We start from the raw sequence: 24925 nt of genomic DNA, 5'->3' as shown, positions 1-24925 counted from the left end.
ATGTGTCGAAGTCCATTGCTTAAACAATCTGTTTTTATGATTGTCTCTTACTGCAGAAGTAACTGCAAAATCTAAAACTTAGTTAAAACATCTGAAATATATATTTTATTTCGGAGTTTAGTGGGGAATTAATACAATAGGGGTTTATGAAGGCTCTTGTAACCAATTTGTTAATAATCAAAAGATAGTCTCCAAGACACGCCTCCCCTCGTATCTGCCGAAAGAACATTTGGATTTATGAGGTAAAATAATCTTAGCGGCTGTGTTACCTGTGAAATGTTATATTTCGTATTGGTGGCAGTTTTCTAGACACAAAACCTTAAATGCTCTGTACACCATTAAAGTGCAAAAAAACTTTATTTAACAAGCTCTCACAAGTCGTAAGCTGAAACTCTATAGCGACACTCTGCGGTTGAGTAAATAGATGCGGGCATTTTTGAAAGCCATTTCGTAAATCTGGAACACGCAACGATGCGCATGCATCGAAAGAAGCGCATTTCTCTTCTTACAATGCGGATATACCCTTCGAAGTAAACATGCAAAGTTTTCGATTCAGTGTACTTTCTTGGTGTTGTCAGTAAAAGCCAAAGGACGTTCGTTTATATTGAAATTTATCAGTGGAGTCTTTGCTAGTATCAGAGTTCTAGTTCTTGGCACAATGTTTCATAATTGAAGGATTATACAACGTCAGGGCCTAAGTATTACCCCAGGACAACGTTTTTCTGGATTTCAGGTTAAAATTAACAAATTATTTAGCATGGAGTAGGAAGTATTGAACTTAGGATGTAATATTTATCCAAATCCTGAATAAGGAACATTAAATGCTAATTAAACTCTAATCTTTTTATCATGGGACATTTTCGTCCATCAAGCATCATTATCGGCTAAAAACGCCTTTAATTTCCTCGGAACAGACTTATCATGACCATGCGTTGCAATCAAGTCAAAAAGTGGTTTTGGCAATTCAGGTATAAAACTTAAACTCAATTTAATAATTTCATTAGCTTCCAAACTAGGGAAGTTGCGTAATACTTTCATTGGTTGATCTGATTCCAAAATTTCGGTTCGGTGCATAATCAATTGTGCCACAATAAATAAAATATTCATATGAAATCCATACGCAAATAGGAAATCCCATAGCTTCAATACTGCATTTAACGGAGGTGTGCATGCACTTAGGGTTAGAACTGACGGGAAGGCGTAAATTTCCGGTCTCAAGAATTTGGAATCGAGTGCTTCGCTTAGTACTGGATCTATGATTTTGAGTACAACCTCGACTAGGCTTAGACCAGTGTGAACACCTTCCAAGTTGGGTGTTATGTATAATGGAATATGATAGGTGATTATAGTGTGTAGTATGGCGAATGCTTGTGGTTCACTTCGATGACAGCTATAAGCTATAGGGGCTAGGAGCACATTTAGCCCCTGGACATATCCCACGTCATTTGTCACTGCAACACATGATAAAATTCGTATCAACAGATCCTCGCTCACCTTTTGATGGAATTTCTGATCATTCATTAATGTTCGAAAAGTATCACCTTTGATCTTTGCTCTTAGCTCTTTACTCAAGCTAGTCTCCAGCTCTGATAATAATTGCAAGTAGTGGTTGGTGGAGAATGTTTGTGTACGACTCAAGATTGACCAAACATACGATCTATAGGGACATTGATTATAGCCTTCAGGGATTGAGAGCCCCTCAGTTAATATCATGTATCGTAATTGTGATAAACCATTTTCTAGAAATAGCTGTGAGCTTCCAATAAACAACTCTATTGAGTCTTTCTTTCTTCCTTTAAGCCCTTCTTCTTTTCCATTTGCCATAATTAAAGTGCAATCTATGTTGATTCGAGGAAGTGAGGATTCCATTGTTTACATTTTTGATCTTTTGGTCGAAGGGCTACCATACGCATTTGTGACACAGAAGAAGATTTCATCAACTGGTGCTGCAGTAAGATTTACCTCCCAAGTTATCCACAAACTACAGTCTTCAAAATTCGCTTCATCCAATATAAATATCTCTTTTTAATAAACTATATAGAAACTACTATAACAATAGACTAGAACTTTGTGTTCAATCTGATTCTCACAGCTTTAGTTTGAGTGTATTCATGGAACACTTCTTCACCCATTTCTCTACCAATACCAGAAGCACTGAAACCACCAAATGGAACCATTGGGTGGAAATCGTTATAAGTATTGACCCATATAGTACCAGCTTTGATCTTGCTTGAGACATAGATACATTTATTGACGTCTCTTGAGTGAACACCAGCAGCTAAACCATATTCGGTGTTGTTGGCCAACTCAATTGCTTCATCAATGGTATCAAACTTGATTAATGTAACAACTGGACCAAAAATTTCCTCCTTAACAATCTTCATGTGACCAGCAACATCTCCGAAAATGGTTGGTTTAACAAAGTAACCTTTACCATCACCTCTGCAACCACCAGTGATAATCTTGGCACCTTGTTCTTTACCTGATTCAATATATTGCAAAATCTTTGACAATTGCACTTCAGAAACTTGTGCACCCATAAACGTATCTGGATCAAATGGGTCACCACACTTGATAGATTCAGCAGCTGCCTTCAACTTCTTTACAACTTCATCATAAACTCCGGATTGAATCAAGACACGTGAACCTGCACAACAAACTTCACCGGAGTTGTAGAAAATACCAGCAACAAGGTTTTGAATAGTATTGTCAACATCAGCATCGTCAAACACAATGTTGGGTGACTTACCACCCAATTCTAAAGTAACCTTCTTCAAATTGGAGTCAGCAGCAGCCTTCATAATGGTCTTACCAACAAGGGTAGAACCAGTAAATGCAACTTTTTCCAACTTCATGTGGCCTGCAATAGCAGCACCAGCAGTCTTACCAAAACCTGAAATGATATTGACAACACCCTTTGGCAAGCCAGCTTCAGCCAACAATTTTGCAAAAAACAAACCTGATAATGGTGTTTGTTCAGCCGTTTTCAAGACAGTGGTTGAACCACTAGCCAAGACTGGACCCAATTTCCATGACAACATCAAAAGAGGGAAGTTCCATGGAATAATTTGACCACAAACCAATGGGACTCTTTCGGTATAATTAAAGTGAGTACCTCCTGTGTTGATGACAGTACCCAAAATCTTGTCACACCATCCAGCACATGATCTGAAATAATTGGCAACTAATTTAACGTCCCCCTTTGCATTAGCAATGGACTTACCATTGTCTAACGTTTCAATTTCAGCAAGGACCTCAGCATTCTTGTCAACCAATTCGGCAACTTTGTACAATACTGAAGCTCTAACTTCTGGAGCACTGGTTGACCAAGTTTGGTAAGCGGCAATTGCGGCATCAACGGCAGCGTCAACATCTTCTTCCAAGGCTTCATAAACACTAGCAACTACTTCTTCATTAACTGGAGAAATAACTTCGAAGGTTCTCTTTTGTTTCGGATAGACAAACTCATTGTTGATGAATAAACCAGTTGGTTGTTTGTAGGTTTTTCCGGTTGGAATTTTAACGTCAATCTCTAAAGGTAAATCGCCACCCATTTTTAAAAATAGTATAATCTAAGTTGTTTTCTTGAAGTGTAAAAGTTGTAATAAAGTCAATTGACTATAGAGAGAAAAGAGAAAGGAAAAGGAGAAGAATCTAAATTTAAATTCATAATTGAATAGGGAAATTTTGTTGGGTATTTATAATGACAAGATTTATATTTCTAATTCCCGCTCCCACTAATAACTCCATTTAGTGCCCTTTGAAAAATTCGGAGTCAGTAAAAAGACAAACTCTGCTTGTTCTTTTTTGTGGGGTTTTATATTCTTAGTACTGTATATAGAGGTTTTTTTTATTGCAACTACACTAACCCCTATATATAGCATCAACAGAAAAGCCCTGATTTGACACGACCTTTTCTTTTTTATTCTTTTCGTTTTATATGTGACCTTTATTGCATTTTGATCACACTGTTTCACCCTGACTTCGTATGGTAAAAGCTCCACTGGTTTGAAGCTTAATGTCACTGCAATAACCACTATCGTAATATTTACTGTGTCTTCATTATGCAACCGCAACTATTTGTCTTAAGAAATGCAATAGACAAAATTTTGTGCAACTTTTTCCATTTGCTCTTTACTTGAGTTGTCGATTGATTGATTCAATTTGATCGTGTGGGTTTGATATGCATCCCCACTGGAAACAAGGAAAGATGGAATAGCTTTAGATTTCATCAAAAGTGGGTGGGAGTTGTAAAGTGGGTACGATCACCCATTGATAAAATGCAAAAGGGCTTAACTGGGCACTAAAATGTCTAAAATTTTACACTAAACGTCCTTGTCTTTCCATACGACATTATATTGTTGGTTTTGTTATCTTTCAAATTCGGATCAAGGGATTTGGGGTATTTACTAGTAGTTTTAGTACCTTTTCAGTCACCGGCAGGCACCCTACACTCACATATTCAATACTCAGCTCTGTTAACACCTTGGTACAAACTTGCATTCCACAATTCGGCTTTGCGCGATTACTTGCCCCATCGGGATGTTTTCTGGTGGGTTTAATTTTTTTGAGGAAATTTTCGGAGTTTGTTTAAGTGAATTTGTGTCGTCTATTGAACCTCCACCAACACCAACACCACCAAAGAGGGTGGCTTATGTGTATAGTACGATGATAAAGAAGAACGATATGTATCGTTCCATGGGTCTTAAGACAATAGGACGTATTAAAGTGGTGCCTCTTTCGGGCCTCAGGATGTCGAAGACTACAATCTTGTTGTCTGTCTACCCCACTTTTCTTTGTGATTCATAGATACGCACCGAAGCCACCAAAAAATTCCTGCAACTTGCAGTTACTGCAGATGGACCGTCAATTCCCGTTGGCAATTTGTTGGGGGATCAAAAAATTCTGTTTTCATTGGCAGGGATATTCAGTTGTTCCCAGCGAACTATTTATTTACTATACGCCTTCCTTAACTGTTTAATAGTACTCTCGTATATACTAATTAACTCGTTGGTCGATAGATTGATGGCTTTGCTCAACAAACTAAACAAGAGTTTGTCAACCTCATTGTGATCAGTAATCGTCTCATCATTGTTCCATTCGGCTTCCAATATGCGCTTGAGGGTGTTGAGCTGCGGAGTAGATGGTTCTGAATCTTCCATTACCCGCTCCATGTTATTCAGCATCTCTGCAAAACCTTCTAAGGGAAATATTTGAAATAGTCTCTTTTCCATAACTGAGAGCTCGTTTTGATTGGAATTTTCTTCGCTTGACCTATACTTCTCAGACATCAAATGATTGTATACCCAATTAGTGTATCGTTCAGTTTTGTCAACTGACCAATTAAGCAAGGTACCGTCACCAACCTCATTGTTATATTCGTACTCCGTATTATATGCCTTCACATGCTTCAACCACGCATCAGGTTGAAACTTGTGTTCACCAAATTCAAAATGTAGCTTGACAATGTATATTGTCACCAGGACCAAATATACTTCAGGAAAACATTCTGTAAGCTTATTTGCACTCTTGACTTTCATTGGAATTTCAAAGGCAACCTTCTTGCAAAAATTAAGAAAGTGGTATATCAACATAAATAAATCAGGAGTATTTGGAAGAAATAGAGTCTTGGCCAATGTGTCGTAAATAAAAGGAAAGTAGTAGCTTGAGGGTATATGTAAGTCATGGTTTAGAATTATTGGACTCAAGTAGAAAATTCGTCGTAGGATCTGTCCTTCAGTGGGCACTTGATATGCTTGTAAGTGACCATGATATAGACCGTGCAACCTTTCCAATTCATCTGACGGTAGTAGATTATATGTCTTGAAATACGGTACCTTGTCCAATGTAACACACTCAACAATATCACTAAGGTAAAATGGATATGCACGCAATTCCAAACTTGCCATGTAAATAATGCATATCAAATCCAACACATCTATGGAAGTCTTTCGTTTATTCACCCTTTCATCATCATTTTGGTCGTTCACTTTGTAATAATACTCCAACGCCCTACACCAATAAGTCTTGACGATATTTTCCAAATCAGTCTTCACTCCATCACTGAAATAAATCTTCACTATCTCCTCCAATTGACGTTTCAATATAATTTGTAAACATCGGAAATATATAGGCGACGCCTCAGTCCCAGTTAACTTGTCCAATTTATGTTTCCTAATCAGTCTTTGACTCGATTGACTTGCAAAGTTGCCTCGTTCATCAACGGCAACAACGTTTAATCTTCGCGTTTGAACTGGTTGTTGATCTTGGTCATCATTAAATTCAACTGCACCTTCAAGGACATGGCCAAATTGACAAATGGTTAACCCATCTCTATTTTTGTATAGCCGTGATCTACAGTTGTCGGTACCACACACAGGCCCCTTGAACCACAACTGCTTGCCCATAGCGAGGCATTAATAGCATACAGAAGCGTAGATCGATGTGGCTTCTACAGTTTTTTTCGAGCAGAGCATCTAAATCTTTACACAAAATAATTTTTAACGTCTATAAATCAACTTTAATGATTGTGCATACACTCATGTTTTTCAATTACGTGACCAGAATTCAACTGTTCATCCAAATCGTCATTTGGATCAATTTTGAAAACTTTATCAGGATTCAATATCCGTCTTGGATCCAATGCCAATTTCAATTTTCTCATTGTATCAATTGTTGATTCACTCAATTCTTCAGAAAGATATTTCCTCTTTCCAACTCCAACACCATGCTCACCCGTGCATGTACCTTCAAGTTGCAAAGCACGTGATACCATACGATCAACAGCTGCATGGACTTTTCCATAATCGGGTGAATTGTAAATGATGAGAAAATGACAATTTCCATCACCAATGTGGCCCAATACTGAAAATTTACCATCAAACCCAGCTTCAATCAAATCATCATTGATTTGGGAAATAGCTTCAGAAAGATTGGATACAGGAACGGCGACATCGGTTGTCCAAATTTGTGTATCATCTGGATTTGCAAGACGGCTAGCACCAGCTTGGAAAGTTGACCAAAGACCATTTCTTCTTGCTGCCCATAATTCAGCATTTTGTTCTGAATTTTCACTTCTCTCAACCTTAATTGCATGGTTTGCATTAGCAATTTCTTTAACTACTTGAGACTGTTCATCAACTGCTTTCGATGTAGGACCTCCTAATTTGAAAAATAATGTCGGCTTTTCCAATCTTTGTTCACCGTCAGATGCTTCATTAACAAATGACATCATAGTGTCATTTAACAACTCCATAGCAGTCGGTTGAATTCCTTTACCAATGATTGTTTGAGCCGCAGCCGCAGCATCTTTGATAGTAGGGAATGCAGCAGTAGTAATAAGTTCAATTCTAGGACGTACATGTAACTTTAATGTAATCTCCGTAATTATCCCAGCTGTCCCCTCGGTACCAATGAAGAATCTAGTCAAATCATACCCAGCACTCGATTTTCTAGGTCTTTGTCTAGTCTTGATGATTGTCCCGTCGGCCAAAACTACCGTCAAATTAACGACATTTTCCTTCATTGTTCCATACCGAAATGCATTGGTTCCTGAAGCACTCGTTCCCACCATTCCACCAATATTAGCGCCAATTCCTGGGTCAGGACCAAATAACAAATCTTTACCCTTTGGATCATCGTTTAAATAATCAGCAAGATCAACCCATCCAACACCAGGTTGAACAACAATATCTAAATCATCAGGATGAAAAGCAAGAATTTGATTCATTTCAGCAAATGATATTGAAATACTAAATGGTCCTCTGGTGTGAATATTTTGTCCTTCAAGTGAAGTCAAACCAGAACTAGCCACTATGGGAAGTCTATACTCATGAGCGATCTTCATAATTTGAGACACTTGTTCGGTTGAAGTTGGCGTTATGACAACATTGGGCTTTTGTTTATCAGGTTGAGGAGGATGATGAGTTGAGTAAAATGAGTCATTGTGTGAAGAAAGAACTTCAGGTTCGAACAGGGCATGGTCCTTGCCGACAATGTCGATGATTTTTGATAATCCTTCTTTAAATTGTTTTTCGTTGGCATAAACCGGAGAGTCTAATGATGATAGCGGTGCTGTAGAAGCATCAGAAGCAACTGTTTCATGAATAGCGCTATTTTTCTTCTTGGCGTCATCGGACTTGTTGAAATATTTTCCCACAAAGTATCCAACACCTAATGACCCCACTCCGAGCGCTGCATAATTGAATAATTTTGTTTGTGGTGGTGGCTTCAAAGTAGAGTTGCTATTATACCTCAAGGATGACTTTGCTAGGCTTGCAACTCTCCTCCTCCCGATACGAAACATAGCAATGAAGTATTTTCTTTAGTTGAAAGAAGGTGTTCGTAATTTTCACAATTTTTCAGAAAAATCGACTCAATATATAAAAAAGGTGTGGCGCGAAGAGATCTGACACAAAAGCGGAACAACCAAATCAGTCCATGTTTAGTAAAATATTCCGAGCACAAGACTGATGGAATAACCGTGGAAATTTCGACAGAATACAACTCCTAAGCTTCCTCGACCAACCAAATAGTTCTAGTTATACATTTCTCACAGCTTCTATACATATATATGATGTTATTCTAATTTGTTGTTTGAATATGGTCTCTCATTCCGACAGATCCAGTTAATCTTGAGGGAGTCGTGCTCTTGATAGGATAGTGAGTTCCATTAGACTTCCCGTTTGACACTCTATTTGACCCAGCATGGCCACATCCTCCACCACCCGGAGTATTAATGATAACTCTATCACCCGCACTAACCTTAACCGTACACTTTCCACCTAAAGACTTACTCTTGTATTCACCAGTGGGAGATTTGTAGATCCATTTGTTAATACCTCTAGCACCTTCTTCACCTCCATGTAACCCATAAGGTGCCATTGATCTTCTTTCCATTAAACAGGATACTTCCAATGGGTACAAGAACTCTATATCTCTAATCACCCCATCACCACCTTTGTGTAACCCGTTACCTCCGGATCCTAAACGAACTGAATACTCATGAAGCAAAACAGGGTATCTTTTTTCAAATATTTCAGAGTCAGTCATTCTAGTATTTGTGGTATGACATTGGACCACTGATTGTCCATCCCAGTCAGGACCAGCACCAGCACCGCCACAGATTGTTTCATAATACCCAAAGCAAACTCCATTTTCCTTATCATTAGTTCCAAAAGTAAAGTTGTTACAGGTACCTTGTGATCCTGCAGCAGCCTGGAAAGTCTTGAGCATAACATCAACAATCCTTTGTGTAGTTTCAACATTACCACCAACCACAGCGGCATCATCGGATGGGGCAACTAAGGAACCCTGTCTAGTTTTGAACTCAATAGGTCTCAAACAGCCATTATTCAATGGGATATCGGTACTTATAAGACACCTGAGAACATACAATACAGCCGAGTATAGAATGGCCGTTGGTGCATTCAAATTGCCGTATATTTCATCACCAGTCTCACTAAAATCAAACAATGCCGATCCAGTTTCCGGGTTGATAGTCACATTCAATGCAATAGGTGTACCATCATCAATGTAATCAACACCTTTCAACTCATGTGATCCAAATTTTTCATAGGCCAACTTAAGCAAATTCCTCACTGCAACTTCAGCAGTGGATTGAATACCACCCATGTATAATCTAATAACCTCATAAGTGAAATCATCAACTAACCGCTGCAACAAAACGATACCCTTATAGTTTGCAGCAACTTGTGCTTTCAAGTCGGAGATGTTATCACTTAATGTTCTTGTTCCTGAGCCACCTGGTTGCTTAGCTGGTTCATCAACCAATATCTTCGTAATTCCTTCCTCATCAAACTTTCCTTTCACACACAACTTGTGAGTAACAATAGCTGCACCTTCATCATAGATAGTTTTCGAGTTTGGTGGCATTGATCCAGCTGCTATCGATCCAATATCTGCATGATGTCCTCTGGATGCGGTCCAAAATACAGGTTCATTGCTTTCATTGAGAACTGGTGTGATGACAGTAATATCAGGTAAATGTGATCCACCAGCGATTGGATGATTGGAGACAAGAACATCACCAGGTTCCAACTTACCTTCCCACATTTTTATTTGTGCCTTGACTGCATACGACATGGAACCTAAATGGATAGGAATATGAGGAGCATTAGCAATCAAATCACCATTGTGATCAAAGATTGCACATGAGAAATCTAACCTCTCTTTGATATTGGTTGAAATAGCCGTTTGTTGTAATGTTCTTCCCATTTGTTCAGCAACGGACATGAATCTGTGACCAAACACTGACAATTGAATAGGGTCAATAGTAGTTGATGACAATTGTGGTTTTTCTTCTTGTTCTACCTCAATCAACACATGATGAGATAAGATAACTGCTTGTGAGCGGGGCTCAATGATAAGCGTCTGAGTGTTGTCAATAATAACAGCTGGACCTTTGACAACGGAACCCTTTGGTAAATCAGTTAAGACATGCACTGGAGAGTCTAACCAACCAAATGTTTCGAAATATACAAGTTTTGTAAATGCAGGCTTGGATAGTTCTGAAGTTGAGGACAATTGAGCCACTTCCTGATACGGGTTATGTTTCTCTTTATCATTTGACTCAACAATCAACCTAACCTCCACGTCACTGACCAAGACTTCTCTATCTAAATTGAAACCGAACTCATTCTTGTGTCTCTTGATAAATTTCTCAGCTGCATCGGTGTCACCAACTTTTGTAGGAATTAATAAGTGAGTATCACTACCAACATACCTCATGTTTAACAAAACCTCCAACCTGGTGGTGAAATCAGTCAAGTTCTGTTTCTGATAATCCTTATGTGCAGCTGCAACAAGTGATTCAATTTTTTTATCAAGACCAGATAAATTCTCCTTAGCATAGGTGATAGAAGCCGGTGATTGCTTTTCAATGACGATATCTGCGAGCTGGATACCATAAGCTGATAACAACGAGGAGTATTTGTGCACAGCAACGTTGGTAATGCCCAAGTTCTTAGCTAATGATACAGCAAACTGACCACCTGATCCACCAAAGCTAGCCAAGTTATGATTAGACGTTTCATGTCCTTTAGCTTCCGTCAAGTTCCTAATAGGTCTAGCCATTGACTCAACAGCAACTTTCAAAAATCCACTAGCAACTTCAACGGGCTTTAATTTGATTCCCTTTGATGCTTGATCTTTATTGATTTGCTCTGTCAATTCTTTAAATTTCTTATCAACAATATTATAATCCAATCCTTGATCTTGATTAGGACCGAAAATTTTTGGGAAATGTTCAGGAACCAATCTCCCTAAATACAAATTTGCATCAGTAACGGTTAATGGGCCACCTTTTCTATAACATGCTGGACCTGGATCAGATCCTGCTGACTCGGGTCCCGTGACAAATAAATCATTTTTCCAAAATAAAATGGACCCACCACCAGCTGCAACTGTCGATATATCCAACTGAGGAGTTTGCAAATTGATTTCACTTACAATCGTTTCGTGAATATGTTCATAATGACCATCATATCGAGAAACATCAGTTGATGTACCTCCAGCATCAAATCCAATTGTGGCTTTCTTGGAAGTTTCATCATAACAAGTTTCTCCAAATCCGACCATACCACCAGCTGGACCTGACAAAATTGCCTTGAGGCCAGTAAATTTGTACCATGGACATAACCCACCGTTTGATTGCATGAATAAAAGCTTATTACCAAAAGCATCTAAACCACCTTCAAATCCAGCACCAAAATTTTGAATATACTCATTGATCACGGGTGACAAATATGCATCGGCAACAGTTGAAGAAGTTCTATTGACAAACCCAATCATTGGTTGTAACTCATGTGAGACTGAGACTTCGAATCCAATCTTTTTGGCAATCTTGGCAATTTCAGCTTCATGTTTTGGATATGCATACGCATGAAGTAAGGACAATGCAATTGCTCTGATTTCGCCTTCATCATAAACAGCTTGTAAATCCTTTTCAATTTGTTGATAATCTGGTTTCTTGATAATTCTAATTGTATCACCAGTAACTCCTTCCGTCAAATTAGTTTTCAGTTTATCAATTGGCAATTTATCACCACCACCTTCTGAGAAATTCTCAATTGTCACCCTTTCATCAATTTCAAGCACTTGTTTATACAAATGACCCAACTTTTTAGCAGTTAAATCAAATATATGAGGTCTAGTCTGGTTTCCAATCACCAATACATCCTTGAACCCCTTTGTCGTAACCAACAACACATTTGCACCTTTCCTTTCAAGCAATGCATTTGTGGCAACAGTCGTACCCATTCTGATACTTTGGATCTGATCCAATTTCAATTTGGCACTCTTGGGAATTGATGTACCATTTACATGTTCTAAAACTCGTCTTATACCTTCTGTTGGTGCGTCCTTGTAATTTTGAGGATCCACTGACAACAACTTGAATACATAATCGTTTTGACTTGGAATCTTTGCTATAACGTCACAAAATGTTCCCCCACGATCAATTGCAATTTGAATACCTTTGATAGTCATGCTTTAATTGGGTTTCTATGGGAAATGTTTTGTTAAAATTGATAATGGTCACTAATTGATCCAAGGATTTACAATGCTTTATTTATAGGTCTTTCCAGTATCTTTAATTAAACTGTGTTCCGTCGCTTACCGCTTAGTCTTTTTACATTATAACTTTCCCTGAGGTTTTTGGTATATTTAATCGAAGCGCTAATTACCCAATTTGGTACTTCGCGAAAAAATAGATGACAAATTGTTTTTCTTTTTATTTTTTTATTAAGAGGGTGCCGTTTTGATAAACTATGTGGCACAAGAGAGAGAAAGTCTTCTTTTTGCGGCTAATTGCCAGAAACAACGAAGCGAAACAGTTTGTATTGTGGTCTATATACTGACTGAGTTTAGCTGGTTAGTTAAATCGCTTTTGGTGACAATATTTCCCAATTTGTCATAAACAGCTTCTTCTTCAGACTCTGTATCCAGTGCATCATCACTCTGTAGGACATTGCCCAATGCATCATACTCGGGTTCACTTTCATCATTTGCATCGTCTATAATATTCCCTAGGGCATCAGTCTTTTTCTTTGGTATCACGTTTCCCAAATTATCGTATTCCACTTCGCTATCATCTTCCTCGTCACCATCATCTTCTTCTTCTTCTTCTTCCTCCTCGTTGCTATCTAATCCACCATTATTTCTATTAACATTACCCATCATCCATATATCTTCCTTTTGTCCTTGCGCTTTTCTCTCCTTTGCCTCCTTTTCGATCTTATCCAACCACTCATCCTGTGCTTTCAACACCGACTCTGAATCGGTACATTGCTGATACACTTGTAACAACTCCTCATTAATTTTCAAAAATGTCAATCCCCATGAAAAATTTTCAAGCAAGAGTTCAGCCCAGTCCAAGTGGCCCACTATAGCAAAGCAAGCAGCTAGCGCTTCAACACAGTTTAATTTCCAAGGGCGTCCGTAATTGACTGGGTTTGCAGCAACCAAATATGGTAAAAGACGTTCATGCTTTCCACCAATTTTGCCAAAGGGTACTTCATCCAATCTTGCCCATGAACACTCCACTACTGCAGCTCCATTTTCCTCGACAATATCTCTATCACTAGGACAAACAGTAGATTTACCATTGGGACTGACTACTATTCCTTGGAACTTTTGACCAACACGAAGATTCTTTATGAGACCTAATCGTTCTAGTTTCTTACCACTACACCTCTTAGGATCACAATGGTCGAAATCCCACATGGCAAGCTTGGTGGGGAACTTGTGTTTGGATTGTGGTTGGTTTATGCCATCTGATGAGTCTACAAGAACAGGACTTGATGCTGCTACTTCTTGTCTCCCCTTTCGTATGTGATGCTGTTTCGCTTTGTGACCATTGGAAGTTCTATTCTTGTTCAGTCTATCCTCATTCGATTTGTTCTTCCCTTTCCCCATTGTATTGAAATGAGCTTGGGTTAAGAGATTGATTTTGAATGATTTTGCAAAAGTAAGATTTCAAGGATGACTGCTATATGCAGGAGAGGTAGTGTGCTTCGTAGGACCAAGAAGTTACACGAGTTTACAGTTATCTGAATGCATCATCCTGCTCCATGCTACGCACGGTTGATAGCTCTTGATTTGTATTGTGTTCTCTCGGTCCAGAGTAAAGCTTTTTTAGAGCACTTCGAGTAATTCATTATATGTTAGTTGTTTTACCTTACTTTACAATACATATTTTCACTCTTCGAATCCAGTGTTTAAATAACTTTATGCCCCCTTTTAATGATAATATCAAAGGCACCTTTGTACACAGCACTAGAGTGTCACCTATATTCAAATGACAATAGCATACCTTACTAAAGACGCTCGCTTCAAAAGAGGACGTAACGTACCACAGGCAAGAGCCCAAAACCTATGCTTGATAATAAAAACCACGTGTTTCCCACATTTGACTCCGGGGTAAATAGTAGAACCTGTGGTAGGGTTGCAAAGACTGCTACTGTGAAACCAAAAGCTAAATCTCTTATCGTTGTTTCGATCTAACACGTTGGTTTTCATAGATTAACTTTCTGTTAAGCATTTGAGAAAAAGTATCGAAAGTACGTCTGATCCAATAAATATCTCTCTGTATTTATATGAAGTTGCAATAGTATAGTAAGCTTTGTTTGTAGTTCAAAGAAGTTCAGATAAAGCCTGTGTTGATACAACATTTGAATTAATGATTTGTACCCGTTAAAATTTGTTCAAAGTTGTAATGTTCGATTCCATTGTGTACCTGCCAATAGCATTTAATCTTCGTACATTTCTTTGCCAAAGGTGGGGTTTTTGTTCACCTTCTATTAATTTATTAGAATATACCTGCACCTCTCCAATGCTGTTTCATCACGCTTTATTTTACGAGAGACTTACATATCAATTGCTGGTGATTCAATGGTGATAAAAGATAGAGAACGAAATGCACAGGTTCGCGATCAATTACATTCATACATATTATATTAGTTCCATGCAACAAAAAGAATTTCTAATTTCGTGCCTTTCAAAATCTCTAGAACCTCTTCAAAAATCAAACATTAATTTATAACTAAGTAGTAAACTATAAGATGTGACGTTGTCAGAATACAACTGCAGTGTGTTTTTTGGCTCTATCCTACCAACAAACGTGAAATGAACATTACAAAATCAAACAAAAAAAATATCAACCAACCAGTCATTAAAAACAAAATATCCTTTCTCATTATACATCCATTTTATTTAGAAATCTTCATCAAATGCAAAAGCGTTGGCATCTTTGTTTTCACTCTTGGCCATAACACCAGCTTTTTGATAATCAGAAACTCTCTTTTCAAAGAAATTGGTCTTACCAGCCAAGGAAATGTTTTCCATAAAATCGAATGGATTAGTGACATTGTAAACTTTTTTATTACCCAAAGCAACCAATAATCTATCAGCAACAAATTCAACATATTGACACATTAATTTACAATTCATACCCAATAAACTAACTGGTAAAGCATCAGTAAAGAATTCTTTTTCAATTTCAACAGCTTCAGTAATAATTCTTTCAACGATCTTTGGATCTGGTCTATGTTGTAAATGGGCAAATAATAAACATGCAAAGTCAGTGTGTAAACCTTCGTCACGACAAATTAATTCGTTGGAGAAAGTTAATCCTGGCATCAAACCTCTTTTCTTCAACCAGAAAATAGATGCAAATGAACCACTGAAAAAGATACCTTCAACAGCAGCGAAAGCAACCAATCTCTCGGCAAACAATGCCTCGGAATCTTGGATCCATCTGATGGCCCAATCAGCCTTCTTTTTAATTTGTGGAATGGTTTCAATAGCATTGAATAAGAAGTCAGCTTCTTTTGGATCCTTGATATAAGTTTCAATCAATAATGAGTAAGTTTCTGAGTGAATGTTTTCCATCATAATTTGGAATCCGTAGAAAGATTTAGCTTCTGGAATTTGAACTTCAGCTGAAAAGTTTTCCACCAAGTTCTCATTAACAATACCATCGGATGCGGCAAAGAAAGCCAAGATTCTTCCGATAAAGAAACGTTCATTATCGTTTAATTTTTCTCTCCAATCATGAAGATCTTTACCTAAATCGATTTCTTCAGCTGTCCAGAATGAAGCCTCAGCTTTCTTGTACATTTGCCAGATTTCATGGTATCTGATTGGAAACATGACATAACGACGTGTGTTCTCTTTCAAAAGTGGTTCTTCGGCTTCCAATCCTTTCAATTCATGTCTGTGTACTTTATGTGTGCTCAAGAATGTCTGATGTTCAGCATTCATGGCTTCAAGTTGTTTTTCGTATTTCTTGATTTCTTCTTCAGTTGCTGGTTTGCTCATTGCGTTTTTAACTTCGTGTATAGTTTGAGCTTCGTCCTTGGCCAATGCCTCGGCAGCCAATTTATCAGTTAACGATTTACCTTGAGTGTTTGACATATCAAGACCAGAAATTTTTCCAGTTAAGCCTCTAGTTGGAGTTTCTTTTGGTAATACTGATGACATTTGTGGCAGTGTGTGTTATGTGTCGATGAAATGTGTAAAGTTGTTATTTGAATTGAGTAGAAGAAGAAAGGTAAAAAATGATTTAGCAAGACGTGACGGGACTCGTCTGATTTATATATTGGAAATTATTTTTTAGAAGACGTGTGCTTGTCTGTGCGTATGTGTGTTCTGTTTCGAGTTTGTGGTATTCCGAGATATGCAAATATAAAAAATATAAAGAAAAGTAACCCAAGTGATGATGAAACTATGATACAAAGATGCAGCAACTACTTTTAGTGTAGGTTGTTGTTGTTGTTTCCAAAGAAATGGGTTATTTTGGTGTACTTTTGTGATGTGTTTGATTGTTTTCTCTTTACTTTTTTGGACGGTTTGGACGATGATGATGAAATTACAAAGACAAAGACAGAAGACTTGACATACAAAATATATTTGCTTTTGGTTTCACGAACACTACTTTTACTAATTACACAGTACAATAACATCACACTACTGTAATATTCATCTTGTATACACAACTTACTAAGGCTAAGAGACATTAGAACAATTGAATGCAAAGTAACCTAATTGAACATGTATTGTTACTCTCGCGCTGCATAATTTGTTTTGATATCAACCACAATAAGTAATTTTGCTTTTTGCAACTAAAGAGATAAACATAAATAAAACCACAACAAAGCACAAGGTGGAGCAACGTCAAAACAAGGCAAAACCAAAACGGGTCATCCTACACGTTGCTTGATGCATGGAGGCGACACGTCCGCGTCTAAAATAATCAGACACGTGTTTCATAGTAAAAGACTTACTCGTAGATCACTTCTTGCACCATCTCACAAGCCATCATAAAGTGCAATGAAACCACCACAGCAACTAGTCACACTGCGACTAACTTCAGCTTATTAATGTACTATTGTAACCATAACAAGCCATTAGTAATATAAGCCGTATGACTATAGTCACACGTCTGTTGTTTAATAATTTACAAACTTACACGTATCTACGACGCGAAATTATTTTTCAATCGCATAAAGGAGTTGTGAAATTTTTAGCGCATCCACCACAAAATTGGATTTTACCTCCTATGCCAAGTATCATATCCGTAGTTGCTTTAAACGCAATGGTAATCCCACCCGACTACTCGGAACGATGCGAATTCGTTCCATTGGATGTATGTTTTCCGTGTTGATCGCTAATTCGATAGAACAATCTAAATTTAATCTCTTTTTACCTTGTGGTTGTTGTTATCTTTCCGATCTTCGGATTGCGATAAACCCTTGTATGAATTTTCCAGTAACCCTTTAACTCCTTTTTCTCCACCCCTACACACAATAAAGATTTCAATGCGATATCCTACAATTTACTTCAACATAAATCAAAAAAATTCAAACTTTCTATAAAACAACCTATAGACGATTGATATACGCCTATCTGGGTAGACAAAAATAGGTATTGTCATAGCAAAATGATTGTTTCCTGGCGAAATAAAACGGTCCTTAGCAAGTGAAGAGCTAAACGGAGTTAAGCAGTCTTCATACACCCTCCCCTGTTTAATAGCAGTGTCAGCGACTTGACGCTAGCTATAGCTTTCTAAAACATCAGTCCAACAGCAGCCTTCTCAAACACTTAATGGATTTGTAATTCTTGGTGATTCTAAATTGATTGGCTCGCCCAAATTCAACTGCAAATTATCTTCACCACTATTGAGACTAGCAACACCACTCAAAACAGGCGAGGATAATTCTTCAAAATTGAGATCCAATCCTTCATACAATTTACTTATATCTCCGTGTCCTCTATATCCTTTGCCATGATGACCACCCATTTGCATTAATGCAACAATCTTGTCCCGCAAAATATCCTCCATTTCAAATTGATTCATATTCAATCGGAAATATTCAGCAAATGCATCTTGAGCATCTCGAGTGGATAAATATTGATAATGAGGTAATGAAGGTAATCCAAATAACATCGAATCTGGATTATTCTTTTCACTAGCTAAATGACGCGGGCGTCCATATAATTTAAAAGAATCAATTATGGGGATGAAATTACGCACCATTGTTTCAACTGCGTTAACACCAGGATGAGGTATTGGCATGATATACATGGTGTTTGTTAATGCAAAATCTTCTGCGTGCTTTTTGAAGAAACTTGAATTGGTTCTGTTTAAATCAAATTCAGTATTCGACTTACCCTTGGATTTGAATCTTTTTGTCTTGTCAGAATTGGATGCGTTGGATGTTGATCGATCCCTAGTTAATGGTGTAGCATTTGATGGTGAGTTGGCAAAGAATGAATTTGTTGAATTTAATGAATCTGATCTTGAGCGAGAATCTCCATTGAGTTTTGGTGTTGAGGGGATCTGCAAATTGTTAGCATTGTTGTTATCAGTCAATGATGCGAGGGATTTGTTGGATCCTGAACGTGAAATCGATGCATGGTTCTTGGCAATAAGTTTTCTAGGCGACAGATGTTTATCTTCATGATTGTTGTATGGAAACAAATATTCATATTGTTTATTCACATGGATCAGACCCGATGCACTCATGATTGAATTGAAGTCAATCATATTAGATTGTTCGGGATACACGTTAAACAAACTTGTCAAGTCACTGATATAGGCAATAAGGTGTTTCTTTTGCATCTTCTTATCCAGTGGGTAAATTTCAATCCTACCCAAGTGGTGTTTATCACTTGGCAAAATCACCATGTAAACCTTGATCCATTTAGTTGAAATCTCCGGCAATCTAATATTACACCATTCATATTCAACAAATCTCTTTTTATGAGTAAGCAATACATGAATATCCAGCAACTTGGATCCCTTGGAACTCAACAAAACGGCAGTAAAGGCTTCATTCAATTTAGTGTATTCAAATTTAGACAACATAATTGCACTAATCCACTTGTTGAAATCGAGTTCATTATGGAAACGAATTAGAACACTTGAATCTTCACGGTAGTCTTGTGAAATACGAAGTTGTAAATCGCCTAGGAACTCCACTCTAAAATCAATCAAATTGATATACTTTGGTTTAAATTCATCGTTTCCATCCTCCATGGTATATTCATCATCCAGTGGTCTCCAAATAGCCAACTCATTTCCCGTCAATTTGGAATCCACTTCAAACCATGCTTGTTCATTACCCATACGGGCTGGTATTTGAAATGAACCAACACAATAAGATCTCAACCTTTGTGCATTGAGTAAATTGACAATAGGACGAAACTCGGGTGATAAATTTTCAGTTTGCAGTCTGTTCTGTAACAACAATGATTGACCAGTTAATGAATTCAACAGGTGAGAATCAATGTCGGACAAATCATTTGAAAAAAGTCGCGACTGACGAACAAATGACGAAGGGGTTTTCCGAGCTTTTTCTGATAATGTGCGTCTAGGCAGGCTGGTCGTGTCCGAAAACGCATCGGACAATTTCGACAGATGACGAACTCTTGGTGATGTTTGACCAGGGAATTGGGAATAACTTGGTGAATTTAATGAGTATTGATCATACATAGATGATACCTCAGATGTTTGAATGTTAGGACCACTCATTTTGGATGGTAACAATTTATTTTGAGACGCAGAATCGGCACTAGAACTGCTATTGTCACTATTTGCCAAGGCAAAAATTGGTTGTGCATTCTCATTTGTGGAATTATTGTATTGATAATTGTAATTGGGTTGATTCAGTTCTTGAGCGAAATCACCAAAATTGGCCAGTTGTGACAAAGGAGACCTTATACGAGGTAATGCAGCTGGCGAGGGTTGTGTATATGTAGTAGTACCACTAGTATCAATCTGTGGAGGTGGGACTCTATTTGAATTTTGTACAGGAGATGCCGGTGCATTGTATTGCGGTGACACAATATTCCCACTATATTGTACGGAAGGTGCGGAAGATGTTGTTGAGCCATGGGGTGTTGGGCGAGATTTGCGGTTGTTCAAAGGCTGTTCTTCCTGGTTATTCTCGTTGGTTGTAAAACTCTTTTCCGAAGAACCCTTTGTTTTATTGAGTAATTTTTTTGGTGAAAATAAACTACTAAAGGACATTTTTGAGTAAAATAAAAACGTGGGTCTAACTCGATGAAAGATAAGGCTAGGATAGTGTAGTTTAAGACCCTAGATTTGGCAAAAGAAGTGGAAGCAAATCAAAAAAGAAGAAGAAGAACCAAAAAGGAAATTCATATAAGAGAAGATTATATATTGGAAATTGATTGTTAGATATATATATATATATATTAAATTGATATAACCGTTGATTGATCAAAGAAAAAGAGAAAAAAAAAAATAAGAAATTAAATTTATAAAATTACACAATAACAGATTTCAAATAATGTATAATCAATAGAACCACAGTTAGAGAACCACACACAGTCTATCGAAAGTACAACCAAAAAGAATTGATTTTTTATAAAAACTACAATAGATCAAACTACAACTTCAATAAATGTTTCGACACTTTTCCTTATTATATTTTCCGGAATTCCCTATGACGTAGCAAGAGTTTGATAAAGAAGGATTTTTTTTCTCTCATCACCGAAAGCAATTTTAATAACCGAAAAAAAAAACGAATATATTTCATTTGCTATTATTCTTTTTCAATTTCATATCATCTAATCTTATAACCCACAAAAATACATACATACACACAGAGCTTATCTCTTGAAATGTAATAATAGAGATTTAGCCGTATGTGTATGTGGTTTTAGCAATTTTATCTCGTGTGACATTATGTATTTGTAAAGAAATGTGTGCTTTTGCTAATGCTCATTTGAGGAAACCATAATCAAAAGTTCATTCGAAAAGAGAAAGATTGTTGTACAAAAGTACAAAACTGAGTTGTCGTACGGAGAGAAATATCATTCACTCAACACAAGTTTAAAGAGGGGACGGTGTATAGATTAAAAACAAGGGAAGTCGAGTAAATCTGTTTCCACTCTGTCTAAGAGGCTTGGATGATGCATTCTTCTGTGACCGCAAACAAAAGATATCTAAGCAATACAGAAAAGCAACACTCTTTACAGAACGATGTTTCAAAGAACTTTTTTTTTTATTTCAGATTGCTGCTTTGTTTTACAATGTTGTGGAGGAGTTTGGTTTTGTTTCATCTACTTTGTCTCAGTAAAGGAAGTCTCTTGAGTTGTTGTGAAAACGATGACGCAAACCACACAAGCCATATAAGAAAAGCAGCATTCAGTAGTTCTCCTCTTTGGTTTTCTTAACTTTTGGAGTTTTGTGACTACAACAGAGAACTCTGAGGAGCAAAGCCAAGGCTGACTGAGATATGTGTTGATGGATAGCCTGAAATTACAAGGTAGTTCGTTCAAATAATGCTTCCGTATTTTCGGATGAGATGGTAATTATCGGGGTATCTTAAAATGAATGCCGGCCAAGAAATTTTACGAAAATTTTTAGAAAGAAAATCTCTCTCATTCATTTTAGAAAACAAAAAATAAGAAACGGCCGAAGAACGGCATTAAGAAAGATCAAAGACAAGATCTTGGTAAGTGCAGACTGATCGTGTCAATGTAGTCATATTGGACAAGAATAGGGGCTGTTTGAATAACCCACAGCCACCTTCAAGACGAAGAGCCTAGAGTTCTTAGTAAATAAGCTCATCCCTCTCTCATTTCTTTTTTTGTTGTTTGATTTGCCTTTTCCGGAACGTTAGGTACATTACACAAATGCAACAATGTAAAAAGGTCAATTACATCATAATCTGCTGATAAAGGTACAACAACAACAGCCCTGGATGACAGATTGAGGATCGAAAGAACGAGTGGTATAACGTTTTAGTCTGGTTGATACACAAAAGGATTACTGTAGCTATTAATATGGTAGGGAAACATGGTCCACTTTCACTTATGATGTAATATTTTGTTATCGTACAGCCACTATTTTTCATTCTTAAGCTAAGCAAATTCAAATAACGTGTTATGAACAATTATATTCTTGTCGGTGTATGGGATTGTGTACTGGTTTTGAAAGCTTGCGCAAATTCTTTCTCAAAATAGCCCTTAAAATTAGTGTTTAAGCTTCGCCACAGCCACATCAAAGATATAAGTCGAGAATGTTTATGGAAGCGCAGTCAACAATTCTTGCAGCAATTATGACAACTCAAGCCTAATGCGAAGCAACTTTAGTACTCTTTCACATCAATTGTAAGGAAATAGAGTATTTTCTTTCCACGACTCAGGTGCAACCTTTATTTTCACAATACTCCATTTGTCCCTGTTCAGGCTGTACCTGAAATTCAAACATCTCAGAGCCGAAACAGAAATGAACGAACAATAGATTTCAACTATTGTTTTCAATATTTCATAATGTGGCTGTACATACAAAAAAGAGGGGGGAGAAATTCGGCTGCGAAAGGGTTGGGCGGTAATGGAAGCCTTTGAGTGGGCCAGCGGTCAAAAGATGGGCGTATGTAATCAATTGTTCTAAGTTGAAAGGAAAGGAAGAAATGATTGCAAACCCCTATTTGTCCTTTGTGGTAGGGTAAAGCTGAAAACATTGGATTTACAGATCACTTAAAAAGTTCGCCATTTCCAACATCTCCACCACCTATCCAGTGACACCTTGGAATTTAAAAGTCTTGTGAAATATTAAACCAGTCCTTTTGCAAACATTCCAGCGCAAAAAAATGACGAATGCGTTTGAACCCCCATAAATACCGTGCTCAATGAGTCTACTACACCAACTGCTCGTAAGAAGTATAAAATTTAGCCTTTGACTATGCTTCATAAACTTAATGTCTGATTAATTCCCGTCTTTTTTGAAAAAAATTATAATTTAGATCACACAGGTGAAACTGTAATCTAATTTAATCAGTTCTACACTCATGAAAGCTTTTTGAGAGCTTACTTTATCATCTCAAGTAGTGTGCGATTCCTATTGAGTCAATAATGTTTTTAAGCGACGTTATTAAAAGACAGGTAACTGTCTAACTGCTAGAAATGTGACATTACCCCTCTGGTTTGAAAAATTATTGGCTTCTCTTTTCTTAAATCTTATCTTTTACCTCGGTTATTTCCCCAAATTTTTTTCTCGTTAATTTCAAAATATCGAAATTAATATACACCTTCTTCGATTACATCTCCTTTATCATCCTACCCAACAATGGACATCCTACAAAAAGAAGTATACGAAACCACCCCACCAATCTCCCGAATCGCAACCAAAGCATCCGTCAAACTCATCTCCCCACAAGATAACGACTCCAATTCCAACTCCAATTCCAACTCTGGCCCATCTACAGAAATATACGAAGGCCGTTATGTCCTTGAACCATGGAGTCCTACATCGCGAGGTACATACGGAGGAGATCTCATCTGTCAAGGCTTAAACGCTGCCTGGCAATCAGTCCTCTCTAGATCCAATGCAGATGGGTCCTCGTTCCAACCACATTCATTACATGCATATTTCGTTAAAGCTGGTTCAACTGAGAGTCTTATGCGATGGGAAGTTATTAAAGTTAGTGATTCACGGAATTTCGCCAATCGGTGCGTCTTAGGGTATCAGTCACATAATGATGTATTGGTAGTCACGATTCAAGTATCATTCACAAAAGATAACGATATAATTCATAAGCAAGTACAATTTGAGAAACAAGTTGCGTCTGGTGAAACCCCCAAGAGTTGGCCCGTAGTGTTTAAACGACACCCAGGTCCTATGTTTTACCAATATCGAGATAATTTACACGCATTAGATGTAAGAACAATGTATTATAGTGGTCATTTGACTCATGGCATACCCAAGGAATTTTTCCAATCTAGTAAAGATTTCAATTTGGCAACTACTGGTGATGAAGAACGTGGTTTTTTTGTTAGAATCAATGATGATTTAACTGCAAATATACCAGGAAGTGGATCTAGTGCTATGCATCCTCCTTCGTCGAGTGAATTGATGCGCCGTAAGTATTTGGCTCTAACGTATGCTAGTGATGCATTTTGGGCCGCGACATGGATCAAAGCATTGGGATTACCATTGGGGACTACTGATGCCGCAAATGTAAGTTTAGATCATACGTTATATTTCCATGATTCAAATTTCCAAATCGGCAAACGCTCCACAAGTTCCAAGGAAGGAGATTCTACCGATGCGTCAGATTGGCTTTATTTGGAAACTCAATTTATATCAATGGGAAATAATCGAGTCCTAGCAATTATTAATTTCTATACCTTGGAAAATGATGGGACTTTGATTGCAACTGCTGTTCAAGAAATGTATGGATTTATACCTAAAAAGGTTGTTGAAAAATCACGTCAATTGCATGAAAAATGTCAAGGGAAATTGAGTTTAGGTGGGGATGATGAGAAGAAATTACAACTGAATGGTGGTGCTAAGTTGTAGTGGGGTTTATAATAGGGGTGTTTGAATGGCGAGTGTTGATTTATTTATTTTTAATAGAGTTGTTGATACACT

General features: G+C 37.5%; 9 protein-coding genes across 9 annotated transcripts; 1 reads left to right on the top strand and 8 right to left on the bottom strand. All coding sequences in view use genetic code 12, as the record gives it.

Annotated features, from left to right (window-relative positions):
* Window positions 1-867: 867 nt before the first annotated feature.
* On the bottom strand, window positions 868-1869 carry CORT_0A11560 (Bub2 protein; the record flags this gene model as incomplete). The annotated part of the gene is made up of 1 exon (XM_003866931.1): window positions 868-1869. The coding sequence occupies one exon, from the start codon at window positions 1867-1869 to the stop codon at window positions 868-870; it is 1002 nt and encodes a 333-aa protein (XP_003866979.1).
* A 191-nt stretch (window positions 1870-2060) lies between these two features.
* CORT_0A11550 (Ald5 NAD-aldehyde dehydrogenase) lies at window positions 2061-3554 on the bottom strand (the record flags this gene model as incomplete). Its single annotated transcript, XM_003866930.1, has 1 exon — window positions 2061-3554. One exon carries the CDS (start codon window positions 3552-3554, stop codon window positions 2061-2063), a length of 1494 nt encoding a protein of 497 aa, XP_003866978.1.
* A 1395-nt stretch (window positions 3555-4949) lies between these two features.
* Window positions 4950-6407, bottom strand: CORT_0A11540 (DNA-binding transcription factor; the record flags this gene model as incomplete). The annotated part of the gene is made up of 1 exon (XM_003866929.1): window positions 4950-6407. One exon carries the CDS (start codon window positions 6405-6407, stop codon window positions 4950-4952), a length of 1458 nt encoding a protein of 485 aa, XP_003866977.1.
* A 113-nt stretch (window positions 6408-6520) lies between these two features.
* CORT_0A11530 (Dld1 D-lactate dehydrogenase) lies at window positions 6521-8305 on the bottom strand (the record flags this gene model as incomplete). The annotated part of the gene is made up of 1 exon (XM_003866928.1): window positions 6521-8305. The coding sequence occupies one exon, from the start codon at window positions 8303-8305 to the stop codon at window positions 6521-6523; it is 1785 nt and encodes a 594-aa protein (XP_003866976.1).
* A 278-nt stretch (window positions 8306-8583) lies between these two features.
* CORT_0A11520 (Hyu1 hypothetical proteinydantoin utilization protein A) lies at window positions 8584-12507 on the bottom strand (the record flags this gene model as incomplete). Its single annotated transcript, XM_003866927.1, has 1 exon — window positions 8584-12507. One exon carries the CDS (start codon window positions 12505-12507, stop codon window positions 8584-8586), a length of 3924 nt encoding a protein of 1307 aa, XP_003866975.1.
* A 360-nt stretch (window positions 12508-12867) lies between these two features.
* Window positions 12868-13935, bottom strand: CORT_0A11510 (Tsr3 protein; the record flags this gene model as incomplete). Its single annotated transcript, XM_003866926.1, has 1 exon — window positions 12868-13935. One exon carries the CDS (start codon window positions 13933-13935, stop codon window positions 12868-12870), a length of 1068 nt encoding a protein of 355 aa, XP_003866974.1.
* A 1296-nt stretch (window positions 13936-15231) lies between these two features.
* On the bottom strand, window positions 15232-16500 carry CORT_0A11500 (Rnr21 ribonucleoside-diphosphate reductase; the record flags this gene model as incomplete). The annotated part of the gene is made up of 1 exon (XM_003866925.1): window positions 15232-16500. The coding sequence occupies one exon, from the start codon at window positions 16498-16500 to the stop codon at window positions 15232-15234; it is 1269 nt and encodes a 422-aa protein (XP_003866973.1).
* A 1612-nt stretch (window positions 16501-18112) lies between these two features.
* On the bottom strand, window positions 18113-20551 carry CORT_0A11490 (hypothetical protein; the record flags this gene model as incomplete). Its single annotated transcript, XM_003866924.1, has 1 exon — window positions 18113-20551. One exon carries the CDS (start codon window positions 20549-20551, stop codon window positions 18113-18115), a length of 2439 nt encoding a protein of 812 aa, XP_003866972.1.
* Window positions 20552-23620: 3069 nt separating this feature from the next.
* CORT_0A11480 (hypothetical protein) lies at window positions 23621-24853 on the top strand (the record flags this gene model as incomplete). The annotated part of the gene is made up of 1 exon (XM_003866923.1): window positions 23621-24853. The coding sequence occupies one exon, from the start codon at window positions 23621-23623 to the stop codon at window positions 24851-24853; it is 1233 nt and encodes a 410-aa protein (XP_003866971.1).
* Window positions 24854-24925: the final 72 nt, after the last annotated feature.

The sequence above is a fragment of the Candida orthopsilosis genome, assembly GCF_000315875.1.
Source record: "Candida orthopsilosis Co 90-125, chromosome 1 draft sequence".
NCBI classification, from domain to species: Eukaryota; Fungi; Ascomycota; class Pichiomycetes; order Serinales; family Debaryomycetaceae; genus Lodderomyces; species Lodderomyces orthopsilosis.
This window is presented reverse-complemented; position numbering and strand designations above follow the sequence as displayed.